This window comes from Orcinus orca, chromosome 5, assembly GCF_937001465.1.
Source record: "Orcinus orca chromosome 5, mOrcOrc1.1, whole genome shotgun sequence".
Lineage (NCBI taxonomy): Eukaryota > Metazoa > Chordata > Mammalia > Artiodactyla > Delphinidae > Orcinus > Orcinus orca.
The window spans coordinates 133,609,994-133,636,214 of record NC_064563.1 but is presented as its reverse complement, the minus strand read 5'-3'; the positions used below and the strand labels follow the sequence as shown (position 1 = coordinate 133,636,214).

Genomic DNA, 26,221 nt, shown 5'->3' with positions numbered 1-26,221 from the left:
CATAATTACCTGGGGCTTTTTTTCCTGTCACAACACCACAGTTCTCACACACACACACACACACACACACACACACACACACACGTACACCCACTGGAAGATACCTTTATAGGCTACTGATTATACAAGTCCTCCTTTAACTTAATCACTGGTCACATTATTAGTAAGCTTCCTCTCTTCCTTTATGAAACTGTTTTTAGGGCTCATATTGTGTGTAAATGGACAATCTAAGCATTCCGACCAATTTATGAAAACTCTTAGACCAAAAAGAAAGTCTCAGACATACAAAGGAAAAGTTGTATTTCTGATTTCCTCATAAGCATCCTTCAATGCCCTATAACCAAAAGTCCAGGTAAGACTTTATGTTTGAAGCAAGGAAGTAAGAAAATAACATGCTAACTGTGGTCTTACAGTGAATGTAGAAGTCTGACCCTAAAACCCATGCTGCTCCCTAGCATATTATACTGTGCAACCACTATTCTGGGGAGTCTCCAAAGAGTCCCACGAATTTCATAAATCTCTCAAAACAAAATATATTTCATTTATATTCATTTAAAAAATAAGTTTTATATAAATATAAATACAAAGTATGAATACTGATATAAATATGGAGTGATACCATGTATCACTCCAGTAAGAAGAAGGGAAGAAGCAGAAACTTACAGACTCACAGTATGTTCGGATTATGTGTCACTCATTCAACAAAAATTTATTCAGTATCTACATGCCATGCACTGTGCTAGGCTTCAGGAATATGATGGTGAGAGACACCTGACTATCCTCCCTTTTATGACACTTACCACTTGGCAGGAGATGCAAATATTCATCAAAAGATCTCCCTAATAAATGTGTAAGTACAAACCGACCAGCGCTATGATGCTTTGAAAGTATGAAAGAATGGGGATCACTGGGTAGACATCAGCAGAATTTAGTGCAATCAAAAGGAGAATTCTGAAGCATAAAGTTATGAGTAAGTAAAGTGATAGTGCTTTAATTAATAGAACTGCCTAATTCCCTATAGCAGAACTGTAATGGTAATAGAAGCTATCAAGATAAAAACTTACTGGACTATTGGGCTATAAAATGTAGTTAGGCAACTAATCCTTTTACATTATTCCAAAGAGCCATCACAGTGACTTCTTTGCTTCATGTGGGTACTCCACCATTCAAGCATTAATTAAAATTCACCCCAAGACAAAGTGCTCTGGGGCCTTTGGGCACATTCACATGGAACATAATGTAGCTCTAGGTGGTATTTTGGCATCTTTAATTTCCTGAACTAAAGAATGCTTATTAAAAAATTAAATTTGAGTAGGAAGCACTCCTGTGGTTCCCCTCACTACTCTGTACAGCCTTTCATCTAGTGCCATTCCATTTGGATCATTTCTAGAATCAAACATGACATGCGTGTAACCTCTGAACTACAGAATGTCAGTTCTCCTCCCTGTATGTCTCCCTCCCTCTTGCTCCCATGCTCAGCCTTTTCCTCCCCTGCCACTCCCAATCCAGACCCCTGGTCCATGACCAGCAGTCAGGATTCAGGGCTGAGGGTGCTCAGGGGGACAGTACTTACTTTCTTTCCTCAAGCAGGGCGATTTCCTTTTTAACTTCACGGTATTCTTCTGCTATCTGGCAGTGCTGTTTGAACACCTGCATGGATTCCATGGAGTCATGACAAGGCGGCAGAGGCTTCACAAACAAGAAGAAGAAGAAATCAGTCCATTTCCTTGTAGCAGAATAAATTACCAACCATCATGCTCTACTGATGTTCTTTAGAAGGAGAGTTTTTGCATGAGAATAGCACTGTCAACCCTCATTGGACAGAGTTCAGCTGATTCTACTTGACTACAAGTAGAGAAGTGGTCTGATCCTCCCCACATGTATCTTTCTGTGTTATTCCAGGGCATTCTCAGGCCCAAGCCATAAGACCAATTACAGATCAGTTACCTGCCATGCGCTGGAGGAAAAATAAGTCCCCTAATAATTCTGTACTTTTCCCCAGAAATCTTAGACTCTGCTGTAGAGAATTAGTGATGGGGAAATAGTTCAGTGGTCTGTTTCAATCCCCCCCTTGTTTTCTGTTCCTGTAGCTCTATCAAATCTTGTAGAGTGGAGGAGCCCTACAAGAAAGGAATCCAATGAACTTATTCATAAAACAAAAATAGTCACAGATATAGAAAACAAACTTATAGTTACGAAGGGAGAATGGGGGGGTGGGTAAATTGGGAGATTGGGATTGAAATATACACACTACTATATATAAAATAGATAACTGGGCTTCCCTGGTGGCACAGTGGCTGAGAGTCCACCTGCCGATGCAGGGGACACGGGTTCGTGCCCCGGTCCAGGAAGATCCCACATGGCGCGGAGCGGCTGGGCCCGTGAGCCATGGCCGCTGAGCCTGCGCGTCCGGAGCCTGTGCTCCGCAACAGGAGAGGCCACAGCAGTGAGAGGCCTGCGTACCGCAAAAAAAAAAGGTAACTAATAAGGACCTACTGTATAGCACAGGGAGCTCTACTCAATACTCTGTAATGACCTATATGGGAAAAGAATCTAAAAAAGAGTGGATATATTTGTATATGTATAACTGATTCACTTTGCTGGACACCTGAAACTAACAAAACATTGTAAATCAACTATACTCCGATAAAAATTATTTTTTAAAAATGAAAGGAATCCAAACTGAAAAAATGATGCTGGCCTGGAAATAATGCTTGCAAGAATTAACAAAGCATATGAAAGACCAAACCCCAAATAAAACGATGCTTATAAAGCGTGTGGCCAAAGAGAACAAGGCTTCCTGTCTTTGCTTCTCTCCCATCCATGAGGGAAACAGAGGCCAGCATTCAAGCCTTTCTAACCAAAACATGTTGAAAATCTTCTTTCCAGAAATTATTTTTAAAGAACTAGCTTTCCCTGAGTTTGTAATCCTTAGTTCTAATTAGTGGCACATTATTTCTTTTTTTAAAACATCTTTATTGGAGTATAATTGCTTTACAATGGTGTATTAGTTTCTGCTCTATAGTGGCACATTATTAAAAGCATTACTTGGAGAAATATTAGCTAATAGTCTTTTAAAGAGTGTTTTAATCACCTTTTTCAATTATTTATAGAAAAATGTTATATACTATCTGAGAAATATGACTTAATTGTTAAATAGGCTCTTCTGTCTAATCCTCTCTTCACAATAGTCTTTATATGTAAACTATGTGTCTGACTAGGTCATAGTCTCACTAATTTTATATTAATTAATTTATACTAATGAATTTCTTACTACTTGCTCCTCTCACTATATATTCTTCCAGAACACAGATTTCTTTGGGTGTCATATTTAGTGACCTCACCCAGGATGCAAAAGAAGTTCTAGAAAGTTCTACAAAATTCTATAAAATCTGATTGATAAGTAAGATGACCCTTCCTATTTATCACGAAGCCTCTGAGTAGAGATCTTCTAAAGGAAATAAAATTTGAAATAGACTTGGATGAAATTAACCTTTATGTGGAACATCTGTTGTGTTCTAATCCATGGAAATTCATCTAATAATTATATTATGTAGCATCTTTCCCTACTGCCCCATGAACATATTCACAGCATAAACTCAGCCTGTTGGAGCCATTATCTCTTTCTATAGTGAAATAAATTAAAAAGTAGTGCCCGGGAGTATTACAGTACAACTCACCGCAGGAGATAAAGGCATTGCCAAAGGCATTCAGAACTCCTGGGTCCTCCAATCCTAGAAATCACCGCCCCCTCATCAATTTTCACCTGTTACACTGGCAAATGACCAGGTATAATAGTAAGGGGAATGAAAGCAATTTACTCTGGGCACCCTCACCAAGCTGCTATTAAACCATCTGTGCCCTGTTAAAGGACTTGCATACTGGTAAGCCCCAAGACTCAACGTATCCTATTTCCTGTCCTCATGAACACTCATAAACTACACCCAGTTCAGCCCATAACTTGCCACATGGAGGTACCTGAACCACGAATTCAGCATAGTTACCTATGTGACAGCCAGAAGATTTTAGGAGTCTGTGTTTGCATGCCTAAGAGGATACAGATGAGAGCAGCCATGGAAAGGGAGAAATACCCTTTGCTGCTATAATTTAAAAGAAAAACTCAAAATTACAGATAATAATTTTCTTAAGAAGAGAGAGTCCTCTTTTCCCCCTTGGCTTGCCAACCTGCAATGCTTTTTACTAAGGGGGAAATGTTTTCATGACTTCTTTTTTCATTGGCACTATTTAATTGTGGGAAATTTGAAGATGTTTTTATGTACCGGTAACATGATCATGCTAAGGGGACATTAGGATATAGAGTATTTCAGGATATATTCAGTATCCTCATATGTTCTCAGCAGGAAGATCATGCTATACGTCACAATATTTTCAAGATTGCCCACAATTAAGAAGTAGTGCCAATTTTTAAAAAAGCCAAAAATACTTAGTGTTCAGTGTTTCAGGGAGTAAAAGGATGACAGGTGTCACTTCAGTTTCCGGCTCCTAAAAGCTCTGTCTATACCCAGACTGACATGTAACTCAGCAGCAGTACATACATGTTCTTCCAATTTGTATGAAAGCATTAAAGAACAAAATTAATTATTTTTTAAGCAAGAAGGGAAGTTATATTGCACAACACACCACAACACTGTAAAATTATCTAATTAGTTGCCAGGGGCTGGGGGTGGAGGGGAGGTGAGTAAATGAGGAATTATTATTTAATGGGTATAGAGTTTCAGTTTTGCAAGATGAAAATGTTCTGGAGATTGGTTGCACAACAATACGAATAAGAAAAAAAACAATATGAATATACTTACCACTACTGAACTGTACACTTAAAATTAAGAAGAGAACATTTGTGTTATGTGTTCTTACCACATTAAAAAAAAAGTTTAATGCAAAAATAAGTATCATTAGATCCTTCTGCTGCCCCCAGCCCATCTTCTAAGCATTGCTACCAGGATTCCCTATCTGAGACTCACTTCATTCACACCCTACCTTTCTCTCCTTCCCAAATTTCTCCCCAGGAAACTTAAAATTTCTCACCCCTTTATAATTCGGAGCCATGTACCACTAAACCCAAACGTTGCTGGACAAATCAAAGTGCCCTCTGGTCAGCAGGACCCACTGTTCTTAGAAAGCCATTTGACATCATTGGATGTTTACTCCAGTTCAGGAAACTCATCAAAGAATTTTTTAAACACACATTGTTCTCATCCCAACAGGAATTTACCTGATATAAAAAGTAGAACTACAGAGTAATGAAATGTATTGTCCTGCATGACATAGCACACTCTCATTGTTTCATGATATAATGTGGGTTTGTGTGTAGCATCATAAGGTCCTCACTGAGAGTGACTCTCTCTTACCTTCTTATAAGCCCTGAAAACAGGAGAAAATATATAACCAACAGGGTTCATTGAATAAAGTGTTTACCCGAGGAAATAGATTCCTAAAATTCAAGCACAAGAATCAGGTTTCCAATTTAAAAATGGAACTACTAGTAGGCTTACATCATGTGACATTTAAAACACTGGCACCCATGAATTAATCAACTGTACATGGATTTAAGATACTATTTAACATGTGTTCACATTAAAAATAATAATAATAACGTAAAAGAATGCCTGTGATAACCCAGATGAAAACAGCTATTAACATCTTGGAATAAAAATTAACACAGTTTTAAAAAAATTTTTTTAAGTATAGTTGATTTACAATATTTTATTAGTTTCAGATATGTACAGCAAAGTGGTTTGGTTGGTTGGTTATATATATATATATATATATATATATATATATATATTCTTTTTTAGATTCTTTTCCATTATAGGTTATTAAAGATATTGAATATATTTCCCTGTGCTATACAGTAAATCCTTGTTTATCTATAAAACTTTTTATTTCAGTTCTCATTGCTTGATTTTGACTATTTCATCCAAGAGATTTTCATACTTATAATCCTGTGCTGGGAATGGGCAAGCAATAAATAAACTCCATGTTGATAGTGAATTTCTTTTCTCTTCAGGAAGAGAAAGTTTCCTTGTTATTTTCTCCACAATTACCCTACATCCTCCCATGGTTTGTATGCATTTATCACACGCTCTTGCTTAAAGAATGAAATATTGAATTTCAAAGAAAAGGAAGCCAAAGATATTTCATGTGAAAATGAAAAGGTAAAAGTATTCTTCAGGCACTAGGGGACAAACTCTGTAGGGTCACAGAAACAACTTTTCCGGTCCACTCGATGCCATGGTATCTGGTCTACTCACAACCCAGCCAGTTCTAAGAAGGTTAAATTAAGACCTTCCCTTAACAGTGTCTCAAGCCAACTTTGAAACACATTTTCCCAAGACACAGATTGGGGTTTGGATGAGGTCAGAGCCCAGGAGGAGGCACTTCCTCCACACCCCCTTTCCTCTATCCCCTCTTATCCTGCTACTGCCTGAGGATGGAGCTTGCAAGGGCTTTAAATTACATGGCAGTGTGAGAGAGCCGCTACTATCTCTGGTATCCACCCCAGTCATCTGGACCAATTTAACAAAATGAAGTAAGAGAGAAACCACAGGCTCCTGTTCCAAGAATGCAGGCTTGAGCCACACCATCCCATCCACCGGTTTATAGCAAGCTCCTCCCGAAATGGACTCTGTCCTCTGGAAGGAGCCCCGTGGGAAAAGACCCAGCCAAGCATCTCTCCGCAAGAGGCAAAGCCAGCTTAAGCGTTTCCGTTTTCTACTTGGCTTCTTCAAATACTACTGGCCCCATCCACTTCAAAAATGTAAGAATTTAATTTTCCTCTCCCAGCTTCCCACACAGAAGATATATTTAGGAAGCTAAATATTCTACAGTTGCTGAGCAGACTGTATTTGTATTTATTCCTTGATTCTCAGTGTTATCTTTATTTTGGAGGCAGAATGGGGGTGACTGGCTTAAATTCATGTTGCATTTTAATGTCCCCAAATTAACAAGCATAATTTGCTAAAACTAAATGGAAAAACACAGACAGGACTAATTGCAATATTTGAAAACTCTGTTATCAAGAACTGTAAATATTTTTAAAATATACTATCTACATTATGGTCAAAGTCAGCACTAGTACTAATTATACTACATATCTTATACATTATATAATATTGGAATGAAGGTTTTTTTGTTTTTGTTTTTTTTTTTTGCGTTATACGGGCCTCTCACAGTTGTGGCCTCTCCCATTGCGGAGCACAGGCTCCGGACATGCAGGCTTAGCGGCCCAGCCGCTTCACATGTGGGATCCTCCCGGACCGGGGCACGAACCCGTGTCCCCTGCATCGGCAGGCGGACTCTCAACCACTGCGCCACCAGGGAAGCCCCGGAATGAAGGTATTTAAGTCATTTCTATCGATGTAGGCAATATTAAAGGGAGCAAGAACTCGAGCGCCCCAAACGCTTCTAACAATGCATATCCTAATGAACTGGGCTTCTCAAAAAAAAAAAAAAAAAAATTAAAGGGATCAAATTAAGCTCCAAGATATCTATATATGTTTTCTGTGTGGTCCCAGCAGCCAGAAAAACAACTGTAAGATACTTTTCAACGTGTGCCTCAGAGAGAAAATGGCAGACATTTTTTCAGTGTTTTCTCTGGATGTTCAAGACTAGTGCAGTAGAATCTTAGAATGCTAAGACTCCTCCACTTTCTACCATTTTTGTTTCCCAGATAGCAAGTGATACACTGATGCAAGACCTAAAGGAAGTTTCTGGAGTGACTGCTCGGACAACAAGATACTATAGTACACAACCAAAGCTACGAAATTGTTTATTTGTGGAGGTGACATCAGTTTCTGGACTTACCAAACTCTGTCTGAGAAAAAAGCAAGTTCAATGTGTACCACGGAGACACCTGTTACTGTCTTCTCAGATTAGATGGGAGTACTTTAGGAGGGATTGAAGCTATTGCTCAATTTGGTTTGAAAAAAGAGTCGTATTGTTTTCCAAGTACCTTAGCTTAAAGAAGAGGGCATCAGCATCTCTGTTCCTAACCCAAGAATCCAAAGAGATGTTTCTCTCATTTCATTTTACACATATAAAGATATTAGTGCTTAAATATTTCATTCAATAAACAATTTCACCAGGGAAGGAAATTGACATTAATTGAGCAATTATTTTGCCAAGCACCATGCTCGATCTGTTCATTATCACATTTAATTCACACAACGATGTGAGATATTATGTCCACTCTGCAGGTCAGAAAAGTGAGGTTTACAGAAAGTAAATTACATGCCCAAATCACAAAACTAGTAGGTGTGGAGCTGAGGTCCAAATTCATGCCAGCCTAATGCCAGTGCCTATGCCCCAGTCACTGTCACTCCCATTAGATTTATTACAATCTAATTATCAGCATGTCCTCCACCTGATTACAAATAAAACATATTCTTCTTTCTGAGGCAACAAAGACCACAAAGCTTAGCTTTGGATCATCTATAGGTCAAACCACAACCTCCAAAACATTACAATGTGGTTAAATTTTAAGACAAATTTGGTTCTGACCCAGACCTTGAGACTATTAAAGGATTGTGCCATCCTTCAGAAAAGGGAGGGAGGTCCATCATTACCTCTTCTTCAAATAGAAGGAAACGGAGGCCTAAAGAAAAGTAGTGATTTTTCATTCGTTCTTACACATGGACATAGGATTGAACCTCCTTTCTTTTGACTGTATGGTCTAAACTAGCTCTACCCAAACATGGCCCCTAATGGACATGAAGAATTTAGAAGCCAAATTCCAGGAAAGGAATCCGCACAAAATAGAACCAACCTACCACCTGCCCCTGGGCGGAGGCCTACAAAGAGATGTTCATTTTAACACCTACCTTAGCCCAAGGTCTCTTGCCCAACATTTTGCCTTAATAGAGACATCGAGAAAAATGTTTGTCACTGCTATTCTTGCCCAAGGCTTTTTTTGGCTTCTGTGAAAATAGAAGCCCCACGAATTACATGCTTAAACATGTCCACATTCTTGGCAAAGCAACCGAAAACTCTTGGGGGGGTCAAAGTGGTGATAGCGTATCTACCAAACAGATACTTTATAGCTGCATTTTATAAACTATGAAAGAACGTGTAACGGATATCAGGAAGCCAGAATAGATTTTACTAGGTTGTTCTATAACCACATTATGGCAACTTCGCAAGCCAGAAACCAAAAACCCTCCACCTATCAACATAATGTAAGCAGGCCATAGGTTCCCCCAAAGCTGTAAAGAAATGAAGGCTACCTAGATTCAGAATCAGGGATCTAGTCTGAATTAGCAAATTTATGTAGACCAAACTTTGACCTCATATTTCTCATCCCTAAAGTAGAGACATAATAGTTAGCTTACACAATTGTTGCGGGGATCAAATGAGGTCATTTGTGGGGAAACCCCCCTTGCCTAGCAGTACTCAATATGCATGGGTAGGATTTAAATCTGAGGGTATTCAGAGAGGAAGGCCAGCAATAATCAGCTGGCATCAATTCGTTTTCACTGGGCACGTTTCTAAGGCTCTAGCAGAGATAAGTAAGAGTCAGTTCATCCTCAAGCAAATAGTAACAACCACAAGGCCCTTCATATGCCTTTGTAACCTAACTTATTTTTCTGTAGAGGATTATGATGGTTGGTTAAATCTCAAGAGTCATTATTATGTGATAAAAGCACACTGGATTGACTGTAAAGACAGCCTGCTCCATGGAATGGATTGTTCCTTTCATACATAAAGCATCTTCATTTCTTTCAATAGAGACTTCCTGCTGCAGAATGTCTTAAATTTATATGCTTATGCTAAGCATGGAAACAAGAGTCTGCTTTTAGATGTAGCTTTCTGTGTTATCTTTCCCCTCTCAATCCCCTCCATCTTATATTTTAGTTACTCACACCCTGGAGTGTAGAATAAAGGTAACTGACAACAGCCCTAGACAGAGGCAACCCTAACCAAATGGCTTGGCCACTGGTAAATGTTTATAACAAACTCAATCATATCGTTCAACCAAAAAAACAAGCCCTTACTGAAATGATTTTAGTTATAGTGCTGGGAAGGTCCTCTCTGTTCATGAAGAGGCAAAGCAATACCATATCTTAGGGTGGGGAAGTTGGGGGTATCATAACCCCTGAGTCTGAAATCAGCTTCTCAACTGACTAATTCATTAAGGATCAATGAAGATGAAATAGTCTCATTAGATTAAAATAATTAAGTAGACTTAATTTCTAATATATGTCAAATGGAATTAAAGCTATAAAATTCAAAGGGATCTTGCAATGCTTTAACAGAAAAATTATCTGGATAATTGCCAGAGGTGCCATGAATCCTGGGAAGAATGATCCATGAGCTAGGGAAGACCATTAATGTTCCCAAAGGAAAAAAACTGTCAGCACAAGAAAGTAGAATTAATGATCCATAATAGTGGTGGGGGAATATGAATCTAAACATGCTTTCCCTCTTTTATTTGCAAAACGCATTAACTCCTTATTTTCAGCTGACTCCTAAGATAATAAAATAGCTTTGTGGTGACAGTAAACTAAAGGGGAAAAACTGTGACTGGGAAAAAAATATAGTTATTATTTTGCAATCCCAACTACACCATGAGCAGCACACATACAGCCCATCAGTGAGGAGAGAACCCAAGCAAGGAAGGTTGTACGTCATGTAAGCACACCAGACGGAAAAGCAGAGGAACAGCTGAGTTGTCCTCCATGGTGAGAAGAAGAGAGGTTGGGGGATATGGTTAGACAGCAGGAACCAGAGAGCTGGGCTGAAGACCCTGCATGGGGGACGGGAGAGGAAGGAGATACGATGGCTGATAGCTGCAGAGGAAATTTTAGAGGAGAACAGAGCTGTCTTTTGACAGCTGCAAGGTCATTAGTATAACCTCCTGAACAGTCTTCAGAAATCTCTACATTACTGATATTGCTCTGTTGGCAGGCTTTCTGTCGGAGGGCCGTGACGATGCCCAGCCCTGTGCAGAGATGAGACAAGAGCTCCTCCAAGAGGTCTGGTCACACCTGAGTTGTGCTGGATAGATCTTCAGGGGACCATCCCAGCAGTGAAACACCAGCTCTTCAGACCCAACCTAGTTGCTTCCAGGTTTTAATTCAGTGCACTGGGCACAGAGACAAGAACTGGAGCCAAAAAAAAAAAGGATTCTATCTTGGGTTGCATAAGGGCTCATTCTTGGTTCTTCCCACCTCTGTCAAGGGCTGCTCTGGTCCAGGGGCCCCAAACTCAAATGACTTCAGGACGCCAAGCACACCCACACATGGGAAATGCTACCAAGTGTAAGACAAGAAGAAACATCAGTTGGGAACTGGAGGTGGCAGACCCCTCCTAAAGGCTTTCAGAATCAGTATTTAGAGAAAAAAGTGGTGACTAAGCAAACATCTGTGCACAGGATTCAAAACCCCTATTAGACTGGTCTAAATGTGACAGCAAAGTGAAGTACTCAGGTGAACATTTGACCCAAGGCCAGTATCCAGGTATTTTAAGCAGAGCCTCTTCCTAAAGCCATCTTTCTGGGATCACCATATATCACCTAAAGAAAATGAAAGGGTCATAAATTATCTTCTTTCAAATAATTCTGGTGTATTAAAATTAGATATCTTTGATAGGTCATCCATAGACTACACATACAAAATATTTTTCTCATAGATCAAACCAGACAGTATTCAGAAGGCCTAACTTAAAATAATTACATTCTACTACAAATTGTCAGAGAACTGGGGAGAGGGTGAGCGTGGAGTAGAGAAAGGAAGATTATTCTGAAGTCTCGCCACACATGACAAGTGTCCGTTGTAGTTTATCACTAAATCACTAATCCAAAATGGGCCAAAACTACAATAGCCCAGAAACATCCATAAGCAAGGAGAGCAGGGACCAGCCCTGTCCCCAGGCTCCAAAACTCCTTAAAAGTAGGAGCTTACACCCTAAGTTCTTTTATTAAAAATTAATTAATTAAATATTGGCTGCATTGGATCTTTGTTGCTGCATGAGGGCTTTTCTCTCTAGTTGTGGTGAGCGGGGGCTACTCTTCGTTGCAGTGTGCAGGCTTCTCATTGCGGTGGCTTCTCTTGTTGCGGAGCATGGGCTCTAGGCGTGCAGGCTTCAGTAGTTGTGGCACATGGGCTCAGTAGTTGTGGCTCGTGGGCTCTAGAGTGCAGGCTCAGTAGTTGTGACACACAGGCTTGGCTGCTCCGCAGCATGTGGGATCTTCCTAGATCAGGGCTTGAACCCGTGTCCCCTGCATTGGCAGGCGGATTCTTAACCACTGTGCCACCAGGGAAGTCCCCTAAGTTCTTGCTATTCTCATGCTATAGCCACATAAACAGACAGGGGCATTACCTGAGGGCTTCATGACCTTGAAACCCTAGAAATGCAAACCTTGATGACGTGAAATGTCCCCCACTCTGTCTCCAGGTCAATCTTTCTCAATTAGACCACTTTTTCACTCACTGTATTTTGTGAAACTAAGGAAGAAAGAGTAAAGACTGCAGAAAAATCCTTACCTGTAGCTGCTGGTCTAATTCTGGAAAGACCAGAGGAATGGCGTCTTCAGGAGGTGTATCATCTAAAACATGAAAATAAAGTGATTCTTCACTATTAGAGCCCTTTCTCTCAGGAGAGTTTTCTTGCTGTTACCATCTTTGGACTTGCACCATCAGTATACATCAGTTAGGGACAGAAAGAATGCAGAGGCAATTTGGCTTATTTTTTGGTACAAACAGAAGCACAGAAGGCGTAGTTGGTTTGACCAAAATTTTGCAAACAAGTATCAGAATCCTCAAATGTTCAGTCTAGTAGTTCTCCAATTAAGAAGTACTACTTATCTTTCAATACTCCTACGTTAGCCAAAACCAAAAAATATGATATTCAGGAAAATGCTTTATTTAACCAGGTAATAATGAGGTGACCAGAACAACCTCACTGGGACAGAAGAACGTGTTAGTGAAAAAAAGTGTTAGTTCTGCTCTGAAAGACTCCAAGGGTGGCAAGCTTTGATGGGTTTGCCCCCAGCTCTTACCACAAACCACCACTGACAGGCAGTTGACCAGAGCTTCCTCTGGGTTACAGTGGGTGACAGGCAGTAACCTGATCAGGGCGTTTCTTCCCAACGCACCAGGCAGCAATCCCAACCCGAGGCCTATACACTGTCCTGATGCGGGAGAGCCCGCAACTCTGTCCTCAGCTGCCTTCATCTGGCTGACTGGCAACAGGCAGGTGTTCCTGGATCAAAAGAGGTGGTTCACAGAAGCATCAGAGGAAACCTGAGAGAAGTTTATCCGAATCTCTTCAAGAACATACTTCTGCTATCCTTGCCATAGCCATAAGGCTGACCTCCTTAGACTAAAAAGATGTTGAGAATCGTACCATTCAATTATTTGGCAAGGAGGAGAGTTTTTCTACTGCAGAATTTCTAATGGAATTCATGACAATTGAATTCATATGGTAAGAAAAGGTAAGAAACTAGCTTAAGAAATAAGGTGAGTGGAGACAACTCTATTCCCCTTCTACCTCTTCATGTTCAGAAGTAACCACTATCCTGATTTTAGAGGTTATCATGTATATGTATGTATTTATATTTTTATTATGTATGTATACACCCACAAACTATATAGGTAATATAGTATTACTATGCATGGATGATTTTAAACTATAAATTGAATCACATTGTAGATATTCTTCTAAAATTTGTTCTTTTTTTTTGATTAACATTATGTGTTTGAGATTGAACTAAATAAACTTAGTTTTAGTTTGTTCATTTAACTGATATACAGTATTCACTCATTCATTTATTATTTGAATGTATTTGTCCATTTTCCTATTGGTGAATATTGAGTTCCAATTTTTAGTAATAATAAATAATGCTGCAATAAAAAAAAAGAAAAGGAAGAAAAGCTGTGCATACAGTCAGAATAAAGTGCTTCTCAAGAATAATATGATCTTGAAGTAGAGCATTTTGACCCTCACTAGGAAGTTTAAAGAGTTATGGGATCTAGAGCAGTGAGTAGCTATTGGTGTTTATTCCATTATTTTCTACAGATAAAGATAGAAGTGTAGCAGTTCAGGTTGGAGTTTAACTAAGTAATTTTAGCACTAATAAAGACTGTCCTTGGAAGTTTAAAAAAAAAAAAAGAACATACTGCTGACCTAGCTCTGGTACTAGAGGACAGCCCTCTTGTCAGCAGAACCTCTGTATCTGGCTCTGTGGGTCCACTGGCCATAGATTTCCAATCCTCTCCTTGTTGACAACCACAGGTACCACAGGTATGACTATGAGACTATGATGAAATACAGGCTACGTGAATAATTTCAATACCAAATCTATTTTAAATTATAAGAAAGAAAGATCATGCTTTTTATGTTCTCACTACTATAAACAAATTTATTTATAAAAACTGTTGAAGTCCTCTTTGAACGAGAAGAAGTAATACAGGCCATGCACAACGCAGAAGTAAGCATCCTCTCCCTACTCACTGACAGTACTATCCATAATAAAACACAGCACACGAGGAGCTCCTGGCTTCTAAGAGACTACGTTTCTTCGAAGGCACTGAAGATAATCACCAGAAATATCATTCAAACAAGGACAGTATTCACCTCTTCCAAACACCTTAAGGGCCTCTGCTATAATTTAGTCAAGAGTAGTGTAATAATACTCCCACTTGAGTGGCTTCAGACAATGGCAATGGGGCACCAACTGTGAATCCATTTGTTCCTGTACCTGCCAGACAATGGATGCCCCCAGGTTCACCGACGCTATGTAACTGCAGAGAGCAAGTAGAAACAGGGAAATCTTCCCAAGACTCTCGCTGCAGGTTGGAGTGCCATCTCACAAGGAAACAAGGAGAGTCAATCCCTTGGCCCTTGGAATGCTTTCTTCTACTCGGAGGTGACAACTTCTGCCAAATACTGTGGCTTTGTCAATCCACCCCATCATTTGCAAAGAATGGCACCAAAAAAACAGAAAAATTTTTTTAAAAAGACAGAAATAACCATTTGTTTCTACTGACCCTTTGGAGATAGCCTTTATTATAAAACCTATAGTTTGTATATAAAATGGACTTTGGTCTAAGGTGCATTTCAATTTACTTGAATAAAATATCAACAACCCAAACATCATGATTATTTCCACTCATTGAGTTCAAGGCTGGAACAACTTGGTATGGGTAAATGGGAACATATTATACTTTGGCACCCCAACCTTAATAGTCACAGATGAGCAGCCACTTTTTAGAAGGAGAAACCACTTCTACAAAGTACAGAGCAGATAGTACATTCTAGAATTCTAAAAGACAGCCAGGAATGAAACTCAAGTCTTCCTGGGACTTAATCCACCTTGTTCCTCATGAAGTCACGCTCCTTCCTGCTTAATTATAAAAAATTTAAAATAAAAAGGAAAAGAGTTATTCATTTGCATGACTATAGTAAATAGCAAATATCTGGTATGACCCAGAATTAATAAAGCCCATTATAAAAATCTGTCATTATTGATAGTCACACCATGTAAAGGCATATATATGGGACCAAGCTGATAATTTTGCAGATAAGTAAAGGCTTAAGATTAGATTCATCGAGTTGGAAAAAATAAAAGTCTAATTGATTGACATAGAAATAAACATATAATAAATATTTTAGAAAGGCAAAATAAAAGCAAGAGTTTTGTTAAAGTTGATTTAATCCAAGCAGGAAATGGCATTGGAAACAAGAAAACCAAAGACAGATGTAAGGAGATGACTGAGTTTGAAAGCCAGTCCGGTATTTCACTGCTTGATGCCATCTGGTTTAGCTGGCATCCCTGCCAGCCAGAAATTTCAGGGCTTGCAAAGCTGCTTACAAAGCTGCTCCAAGTTGATGTGTGGTGTGTTTACTTTTAAACAGTGGCTGCCTTCTTTGACTGGTTTTAAAAATAGGCAAATATTCTAAAAGCAGAATGATGAATCACAGGATTGGGCCAAAAAGATAGAAGGAAAATGACTTAGGCAGACTAGTAGCACAGCTGTTCCACAAACATTTGGCCAAATCGTTGTAAAACATTTTGACAGTGATATCAGATCGGAGTTCCTAAGAGCAGTTAAGTTTGTTTTGACAATTCCAGAAGCACAAAGTAAATTGTACAGTAGCTATGCAAGACACCCCCTTGGAAAATTTGGCTTTTTTTAAAAAAGGAGAGCAGTTGCTAGATATGTTTATAATGTGATAAAAAATCAGAATGCAAGTACTTTTTTGTTAAAATTTATTTATCAATCAAATATTTATTAAATGCCTATTACATTCAAGGCAGGGACTGAGGTTCTATGCCAAACCGGCAAATCACTTTACCACACTTTTTAATGCATTAAGAAAATAATTCATAGGCTTCCTTTCCAAAATGACACTGTGGGCTTGATGGACCAAGAAAAATGTATCCTCAGGAATTTGTTAAAGGACGAAAGATAAAGGAAAGAATGAAAGAGGAATTTTTTTTTTTTAATAAGCAGATGTTCACTGCTTGTTTTGCAAACACAATGTGACTAAGTCAATGGTACTTAATATAGAACTTTCTGATTGGTATCCCAACCATTATGACATACCATAGTACATTTTATGATGGGCTTGTCTCAGTGTCTATTTAGCAGCTGTTGGGTTGCTTTGGTGGTTATCCTGCTTCAGGTTTCCTTAAATTGTCTGCTTTGTGCTTCTCCATGAATCAGATAAGGGAGGCCCATTGGGTCTGTAATCCAAATCCTCACTGTTATTTAGTAATTATGCAGCCAGAGCTCTCAGATAATGCTACAGCTGGAAGGAACTGCTGGTCATCTGGTCCCAGTCTCTCAGAGCAGAGCTGAGGACAAGGGCCCCGCGAAAGGAAGAGTCTCGTAAGACTAAGGGGTGTCTCCCCGCCCAGGGCTCTTCTCATGCTGCCCTGGGCTTCTTCACCTTCTGCTTCATGGGTTCCCGTGCACTTGTATTTCATGAGCCAGTAAAATTTTCCCCCAAACTTTGGGAATCATGCCCTTAGACTGTCCAAATTTTTATTCAGCTAGTGAAGATTCCAAAACAACGACCACGTATCTCTAACATCTCTTTATGACAGAGAACATTTTAACACCAAAATTATAAGACAAATATAATCTGAGAATGCAAGTGTATCCATCATAATGGATAAATTTAGCTTTATAGACAAACACACACACACAACCTCACGGTGCTGTCCTTATTTCTTTTGTTTTACATCAGAGAGGAAAACTTCATCAGAACCAGACCAGGTCTGTGAACCAGTATTTGAGAACAACTGCCCTAGACAACATCTTGACTGGACTTTGGAGTCAACTCTCTCCCCATCCCACTGTGCCCTCCATCCTAAATATTGTACAACTGGGTCTGTGCTGGGAAACTCTAAATCCTTGATAGAATGAGTGTCGGTTTCCACACAGAGAAGAAGACCTCGGGAGAGGGAGAAGTCACGCTCAGAGAACATCCCCAAACCTCACTCCACTCCCCAACGAGGAACTTCGAGAGGCAGCTGGCCCAGAATCCGTTCAACCCGTCTACGCTTCCGGCAGTCAAAGCCGGCTTCGTGGGAATGCACCTGCGCAGTCGCAGGAGCTCTTCGCAGGCGGGCCCACCCTTGGTTTAATGATCCGGGTACACTGTCTTGAAATTTTTAATAATTTTTGAAGAGCCCCAGAATGTTTGCACTGTGCCTCTACACATTATGGTCCTGCCTCCAGGACAACCCCTGAGTGCTGGTCTCCTGGAGACTGTCCAGGGCACCAGGGGCAAACTGACACTTAAGAGGCAAGTGAGTTGGGCAGTGGCTACACTGCAGAGGCTCATGAAAAACCTTTCCTGGTAACTGTTTGCCTGTGAAGGCTCCTAACCACTAAGGACACAGCAGGTTGGTGCCATTTGGTAGGATGGATAAACCTGCCTTTGAATCTCTGGGTTGACCACTATTTTTTTTTTTTTTTTTCTTTTTGCGGTACGCGGGCCTCTCACTGTTGTGGCCCCTCCCGTTGTGGAGCACAGGCTCCAGACGCGCAGGCTCAGCAGCCATGGCTCACGGGCCCAGCCGCTCCGCGGCATGTGGGATCCTCCCGGACCGGGGCACGAACCCGTGTCCCCTGCATCGGCAGGCGGACTCTCAACCACTGCGCCACCAGGGAAGCCCTGGGTTGACCACTTTTTAATTGGTGAATGTGGACAATCAACATAATCTCTTTGAGACTCAGTTTTCTCCTCTGCAAAATGGACGTCACGTTCTCTGTCTCAGAAACTTATTAGTAAAGGAATGCATATGTCAACCATTTCGCCTAAAGCCTGGCACCTAGGAAATAATCAGTAGTAACAATGAATGCTTAATATAATCGAGTTTAAATTCCTTTTCACCATAAACTCAATCAAGTGGTAATGGGGAGGCAAGATGTGTGTGTGTGTGTGTGTGTGTGTGTGTGTGTGTGTGTGTGTGTTTGGGTGTGCCCACATGCGCATATGTATGTGTTTAATGATGGGGGTTAAGGGTATCTTCATCATCCGAATAATCCAAAGAGAACAGCTAGGGTCAAGATCACTGACTCTAATTACTGAGTTTTCCCCAGGCCAAGTTAAGGGAGATTTCCTTGGTGTGGCCATAACCTCAGCTCTCTTCATTTAAGTCTGAATTTTAAAAGTGTTTCTCTTTTACTTCCTTATCAAAGCACTTTCTATATAAAATATTGTAAAAAAAATTTTTTTAACTTACACATGAAAGGTCTTTGAGTACTTTCCCTTTAAATCTAAATCAAGATTCACATTTTATTATTAGAAATAAAATAAGTGACATAAGTTTGCAAATCACATTACCAATACATCAAAAAAACTATTTTAAACTTTCTGGATACCTTGGTCTTGTTAGAGCATCATATCATTTTGAAACACATCAAAAGCTTTTTTAACCTTTGCTTTCTGCTTGTTAAACATTAGAGATGCGAATCTAATACACATTGAATTTTCAGGGCCCATAAACTTAAAACTATAGATATGGATAAAGGGAGAGCTTTCTTATGATACCTAGCAGATTGTCAATTGTTTATAATTAATAAAAATCACCATGTTACCTTAACCAGTACCTAAAACGATCAGGCAAACAAGATCATACATCAAATAGACTGAGTGATATTTCTCTGCATGGAGAGACCTGATTCAGTTTAAAGACAGATTTTTTGTTTCTTTGAAACACTCATCTAGTCACTATTATTGTAGCTATAATTTTGTGAATCTTACTGATTTATCCTTTTGTAAGCATATTTTGACTTATTCAGCTTAAAAACATACTCCCTCACCCAGAAACATCTGCTTCAAGATGAACTCGTTGGAAGTATATTTATTTGTCAGACACCACTAAATAAAATTTACCTCTCCCTTTCTTCTTTCCTACTCTATGAAAACATATCAGAACTAACTTTCCTCCATCATTTCCCAGGATCATTGGAGAAGCTATTTGCTGACAGGAACAATCATTCTTTTCTCTTATTACTTGGATCCTGCCTCCAAATGGGCAATAAAGTAAAAACAGCCCCAAGAGCCTGGCTTTGAATTCCTTCCCATTATTTATTAACTGCTTGATTAGAGGCAAGTTATTTAACCTCCCTTAGCCAATGTTTCCACATCTGTAAAATGGGTATAATAACATCTTCCTGCAGAGTTATCACCTATACTAAATTGATGAGATAGTACAAGTAAAAGCACCTACGGACTCCATAAGCATTCATTTCCTTTTTGACCTTTCTTTACAGCCTTAAGCAACAGAGTCCAACCAATAAATCCAGTTGTATCTCAAAGAATCTTCACCTGATATCAGAATAACAAACTCAAAGGGGTTGTAGATACTGTATTATTGATTTTATAGTATTTGATAATTAAGTTCTACTGTGGTTCTCAACTCTGTAAAGGATGTAAATATAGAAGACCCCCCCCCACTCCCACCCCACTCTTGAGTGGTTTTCAACTTATTGTTATCAATACATGCTGAGGCAGCCCTAAAGGTAGGGTCAGAGTTGGGACAGAATGCCACCTGGGAGAGTTCAAAGAGGCTCACCCAGCCCATGTCCCCAAACGCCATCCTTACCAAGTTGGCTGGTAGAATTCCAGTGGGAACTTTATCCCTAGACCTCCTACTGATACACAAAAATACACCCTGAGAGAGACAGAAAGGTAAACCTCGACACTTATTGCTTAGTGTGAATGAGGTTTTCCAGAGTCTTTCCCAAAAGCAAGGATTGAGACTGCGAAGAGAAGAGAGTACAGAAACTTTTGGGCCCTGAAGAGGGAGAGAGAAATAACACCAAAAGGCACCACAGGGAGGAAAAAGTTGAAGGAAGGGGACAATGACAAGAGACATTTCACCTGCATCACAATTTTGTTGAGAGCCAGTTTTGCACATGTATGCAAAAAGACATTCACACGACACCCAGTTAAACTAGATTCAAGGATAGCTATTTCAGCTATTCCACATAGTTCCCACTGCCACACAAAACACCAGATGTGTGAGGACAAAATAGTATTACTTAAGCAGAGTGGGTCTTTAGTTTTTTTAAACTAAAGGTCTCATGATTAATTCATGCCCAGATATGAAAAATTCTAATAGCTTGAAAAAAAAATTTTTTAACAAATTGTTTAAAGCTACCAGCTAAGGCTGATACCACTATCCTTGATTCTAAATAACAACCAAAATTTTTTTTTAAAAAATCCAAGGTCTAGATTTACACAAGAATGTGCCAGATTTTGGCTCTGCTGAAGATAAAGAAAATTCTCAAGTAATTAACATCAAATCCTCACGTCTGTCTAACTCTAAATTCTCTCTAATTGGAGAAGGGCCAGTGAGTCTCTAATAACCCAAGAAGTGGGATTCCTATTTCTCTTCTGCACATTTTCTATTGAGAAAAGTAACTTCATGAAGGTCCCAATTTAGAAAGTCAACTCTTTGGAATTCCCAGTTTGGAGGTAATACCAGTCATATCATAGTTTATTAAAGACAAGCATTGCTGGGAATTTCCTGGCGGTCCAGTGGTTAGGGACTCCATGCTTTCACTGCCGAGAACCCGGGTTTGATCCCTCGTTGGGGAACTAAGATCCCAAGATATCGCAAGCCTCTCGGTGCAGCCAAAAAAATTAATTAATTAAATAAAATATATTCTTAAAAAAAAGAAAGAAAGGCGTTGCTGCCTCTGGGAGGTATGGCTAGCTAAGTGTTACTTAAGGATGGGTTCTAATGGTAGGCTAGAAATGGTGATTGTATTTTAGAAGGCTTTTTTTCCCTCTAACAACTTGCTTCCTTTATTTAAGCCCCTAGAGGTCCCTAGTCTTTCTGAAAACTTGTGGCTCATTCTGCTATCAATGATCAATGATCAATTCCCCATCTCCCAGGTCAGTCTGTCACCAAGTCCTTTCAACCCTTCCTTCCAAATGTACTCTGAATTCAATCATCCCATTCCATTCTCTAATCCAGGCTTTCATCACTTTGTCTGTGTACCATGATAAAAAGCCCCTTGCATTCTCTCATCTCCCCACATTCTAGACTATCTCAATTGAACACTCATCATTTTCATCATATTACTCCCTTGCTCAAGGACTCTTGAAACTCTATTGCTTCTGATCAAATCCAGACTCTTTCACTGAACTTTTAAGATTGACTTGGTAACTCTAGTCTACTGCTATCTAAAATACACATTCTACCTAAGACTCCAGCACAATGCCCAGCTCAGAGAGGGGCCAAGTAAATGGCAGGAACTCTTCCACAGTTCAGACCTCTGTTCCAGCTGAAGAGAGTTTTAGTATTTCCTGAACAAATCGTGCTCTTCCTGACTTAGGATTTGCTCACACTTTCTGTTTGAAGGGAAAAGGAAGAAGAATTGTTAGAAGATGTGTAGCTTCCTTTTCTTATATGTGGTATCCAGAAATGGCACCTTTCCTACACTACCCGCCTTCAAGCCCAGGATGACTATTACATCTTCCAAGAAGCTGTTCCCATCTGCTCTGGGGGACAGATTTTTCCCCACAGGAGAGATCATATTGTACTTCTCTTTGCACATATCACCAGCCTTTGGCAGAATGCTAGAAATATAGAAACTAAGTAAAGCTCAGCTAACTGCTAAGAGCAGAAGCAGAGGTACCCACAATCCAGCAACTGGATAATTACTCCCTAAATAATTACAGCTCAGTTATACTATAAACCCTACCTTGACAAGAAGTAGAAGTGTGAGATGTAGGTGAAACACAAAGCTGCTTCATGCTTTATACTTTCCTTTATTTTCCAGAATCAGTCATCATAAACACAGGGCCTAACTGAGTCCTTAATTTATGTCAAGTGCTATGCTACATGTTTTATCTATATAGTGTCATTTAATTCTCACAAGAACTCTGTGAGTTATTACTATACACATCTTATGAGAAACTGAAGTTCAGCAAAGTTGAGTGACTTACCCAAGATCATACAAACAGTGATGGAAATGGATCTAGAAACCACAGCTCACTGATTTCAAAGCCGTATTCCCTTAACCTCTACACTAAATTGTCTCAGATAAATATGCAAAAAAATAAAAAAAAGAAAAGAAACGGTCCTAACATGACCAGAGGAATAAGCACTGTATTAGGCTCATAAGAAATGAACAAGTCAACGTTCACAGGCAAAGACATCTCCTTTTATCATGGACTCTGCTTACTCCTCAAGAATAAATTCAATAATAAGGAATTACTCCCTAAAAGTTTACCTTAGTTTTCCCATTTATTGTAAAAGTCTAGGATTTTTCCTTTCTTCTCCCCCTAAGTGTGTGGTCTATGGACCACATGCACTGGAATTCAAAAGGCATGCATAGTGTGTATGATGGCAAGTGTTGCTTGGTGTGACACTCCACACACTCCTTATTTGAGAATTCAGAGGGAGTGTCCCCAGATATCTGCAAGGCATCTTTCTGTGCACTTGTAAGCTCAGGTGCATGGGAAAATACAGATTGCTGGGCTTCAGTCCGAGCCTACTGCAGGAGGAGTGGGGCCATGGAACATATGTTTTTGATAAGTGCTCTCTGGTGATTATTTTAAGAAAGATGGAGAAACACAGAACCCCAGCTCCTGTCTTGGATTCTCTAGTTAGGTGCCCTTTCGAGAGATATGGGGACACACTGATCATTTTACAAAATTTAGTTTTAGAAGGTTCTTCATAAGGCTTCATGAGCATCTTTCTGTAGAACTGGAAGTCAGGAATTAACTTGAAATAAATGACAACCCTTATTTGAAGCTACTGTATCAAAAACTGTGAATTTCAGAAGTGGGCATTCTTGGGACATTTGAAAGAGACTGGAACAAACCAATCGAAAATGACTGATGAAAAACATGCAGGAATTCCCAGTCAGGGGCCAAGAGGGTTCAAAGGATGGTGGCAAATTAATTACAAGTTGTACATCTTGTACTTCAAGGAAGAGTCTTTCATGTAGCCCAAAGAGAAGATCCACCTCTCCATGGTTCTTTTCTGTACATAAATTAAATTTTGTTAAAATGAATATGAGGGACCAATGTGTTTATTTGTGTTGCCCAAAATTATGATATAATAATATTGTTTGAAATAAACAAGCTTTATATACTAGATTTTTTCTGTAACACTGTTGATTGCGACAGGACTTGTCCTGCTCATGTGGGACACGAGCACAGGGAAGAAAATTGTACATCTTCTTTCTCCCTTGGGATTTTGTGTTTACATGTGTCTGTCTTGAGAGCTAGCCACTCAAGCACTGATTATTCCTCAAAATCTTGTAGTTATGAAATGCGTAAAAACAGAAGGAGCGGGCTTCCCTGGTGGCGCAGTGGTTGGGAGACCGCCTGCCGATGCAGGGAGCACGGGTTTGTGCTCCGGTTCGGGAAGATCCCACATGCCGCGGAGTGGCTGGGCCCGTGGGCCATGGCTGCTGAGCCTGCGCATCTAGAGCCTGTGCTCCGCAACGGGAGAGGCCACAGCAGTGAGAGGCCCACGTACCGCAAAAAAAAAAAAAGAAGGAGCTTTTCTTTTTTGTTTTGTTTTTAATTATTGACTTTATTTTTTAGTGCAGTTTTAGGTTTACAGATAAATTGAGCAGAAAGTACAGAGAGTTCTTACATACTCTCTTTCCCTACAAACATAGCTTCCTTTTCTTCCTAGAGATGCATGATGGGATAATGAAGAGTTCAGACAGTCCAGTCTAGGGACCTGAGTTTAAATCATAACTCAGTTACTCACTAACAGTGGGGTCTCTGGACCTTGATCTCTGTCTCTGCAAATTGGAAATAGTAATGCCTACATTGCATGGTTATTTTAAAGATCAGAAATAATATAAGTGAAGATCTAATGCAAAGACAAATGCAATTAGTGGTAGTTGTCATTTCTTAGTTGAGACGGATTGGTTTGCCTTTTGGGAGGTTTCCCCTTCATCATTGTCTTGCAAGGCAACCTTGATTGGGAATATAATATAACAGCGGCCATGGGAAGAGTGTTAGAAGAACAGATGATGAAGAGTCAAGGCTTCACCTCTTCCTACTCTAGAACGAATTCTGCACTGGGGGCTGCATAGTCCAGGAACCCCAGGGCAGAGGTGTCACCACCATAATCACTTGGTATAGTAAAGTCTAAATGGGTTGTGTAGTGTCAGACTTCACAGAGCCCAGATCCTTACTTTGCATTATTTGGGGGAGGAACCTGTCCCTTTTCAATCATTACTTTTTAAAGCATTCCTTCCTACAGGAGCATTGTAGGAGGGAAGGAAGGAAGGAAGGAAGGAAGCAAGGGAGGGAGGGAGGGAGAGAGGGAAGGAGGGAAGGAAGGAAGGAGGGAATCAATGCTCAGAAGATGCAAGGTTTAAATGATAATGTTGTTTAAGCGTATGACTATGTGATTTTAACAGATGACATTAGACTGAAAGCAAAAGATGACACCAGTGGAAGAGATCCAAGCCTTCCCTTCCTCACTGCTGTGACCTCACACCACCTGAGGTCCCCTGTCAAAGACGGTGGAACTGAGTATGTGTGTTAAGAGGTCATTGAAGGAAGCCATGACAAAGGGCTCTATGTATGGCAGCCTCACCTCAGACCATACTATTTCAAGAAGGTCTGCCTCACCTGTCTCATTCATCACTCCCGCTGAAGTCTGTTTATTAGCCGGAAGTGTGGGAGCACCAGTGAGAAACCAGCATTTGGAACTTAGGCTTCAGGAAATGCTGCTGGAACCGGGACAGTGATATTTTTATATTACCTAGCCAACTGCCAGCTCTTAATAAACATTTCCTCGTGCAGTTTTAACAATGACATAATTTGTTCTCATTAGAAATTGTTATAGCTCCATGAATTTTATAATAAAAGAAAACTAAAATGGAAAAAGTAAAAAAATAAGAAGAGGGACTTCCCTGGTGGTCCAGTGGGTAAAACTCCGTGCTCCCAACGCAGGGACCCCAGGTTTGATCCCTGGTGGGGGACCTAGATCCCGCATGCATGCTGCAACTAAGAAGTCCACATGCTGCAACTAAAAATCCTCATGCCACAAGGAAGGTCCCGAGTGCTGCAACTAAGACCCAGCACAGCCTAAATAAATATAAATAAATACTTTTTTAAAAAAGAAGAAGAAGAAATGTGCTCAAACGACCAAAGGTTTGGAGATGGAAGCGTCACCAGAGGCATTTCTGGAAGCCACTCTCCAACGATGCATGATGAAGAATCACTCTCCCCATCATTGGCTCATGCCAGGCATGCATTTTTATTTTTTTGGCCACACAGCCTGCAGGATCTTAGTTCCCCGACCAGGGATCGAACCCATGCCCCCTGCAGTGGAAGCTCGGACTCCTAACCACTGGACCACCAGGCAAGTCCCCAGGCATGCATTTTTAAATGCCCTTTGTGGAACTAGAAAAAATGATGGTAAGAAGGCGGCAGGCTGAGGAGGCAACACTTTCCCTCAAAGCAGAGCATACCTGAGGCATTATCGAGGCTGAAGGCAATGCGTACTGGCTTATCTGCAGGTACCCTGGCTGTGCTGATCATGTGGGCACCTGAGCCTTGGCCTTCCTCCTGGTCTTCCAGCTGTAATGACAAGAAAGAGCCATTGTCACTTTACCCAACATTACCCCTCGAATACTCAGAGGCCTTTGGAACTTAGAGGGGAAAGTTAGTAAGCACTGCTTTCTTATTTTAAAGATATTCCTAGCTCCTAGCTTGCTTTCCCTACACCTGTCCCATTTATAATTCTTTTTCTGGC

The 26,221-nt window shown here is 40.1% G+C and overlaps 1 protein-coding gene across 2 annotated transcripts in view; it reads right to left on the bottom strand.

Moving 5' to 3' along the window:
* MAP3K7CL (MAP3K7 C-terminal like) overlaps positions 1–26,221 on the bottom strand; it is a 40,176-nt gene that overhangs the window by 11,631 nt on the left and 2,324 nt on the right. For both annotated transcript variants that reach the window (XM_004264498.4, XM_049710087.1), the window contains exons 2-4: positions 25,938–26,046; positions 12,501–12,562; positions 1,574–1,689 (exon numbers count right to left, since the gene is read on the bottom strand). In XM_004264498.4, the coding sequence (XP_004264546.1) occupies positions 1,574–1,689; positions 12,501–12,562; positions 25,938–26,007 (248 nt within the window). In that variant the 5' untranslated portion in view covers positions 26,008–26,046. The remainder of the gene's footprint in view (positions 1–1,573; positions 1,690–12,500; positions 12,563–25,937; positions 26,047–26,221) is intronic.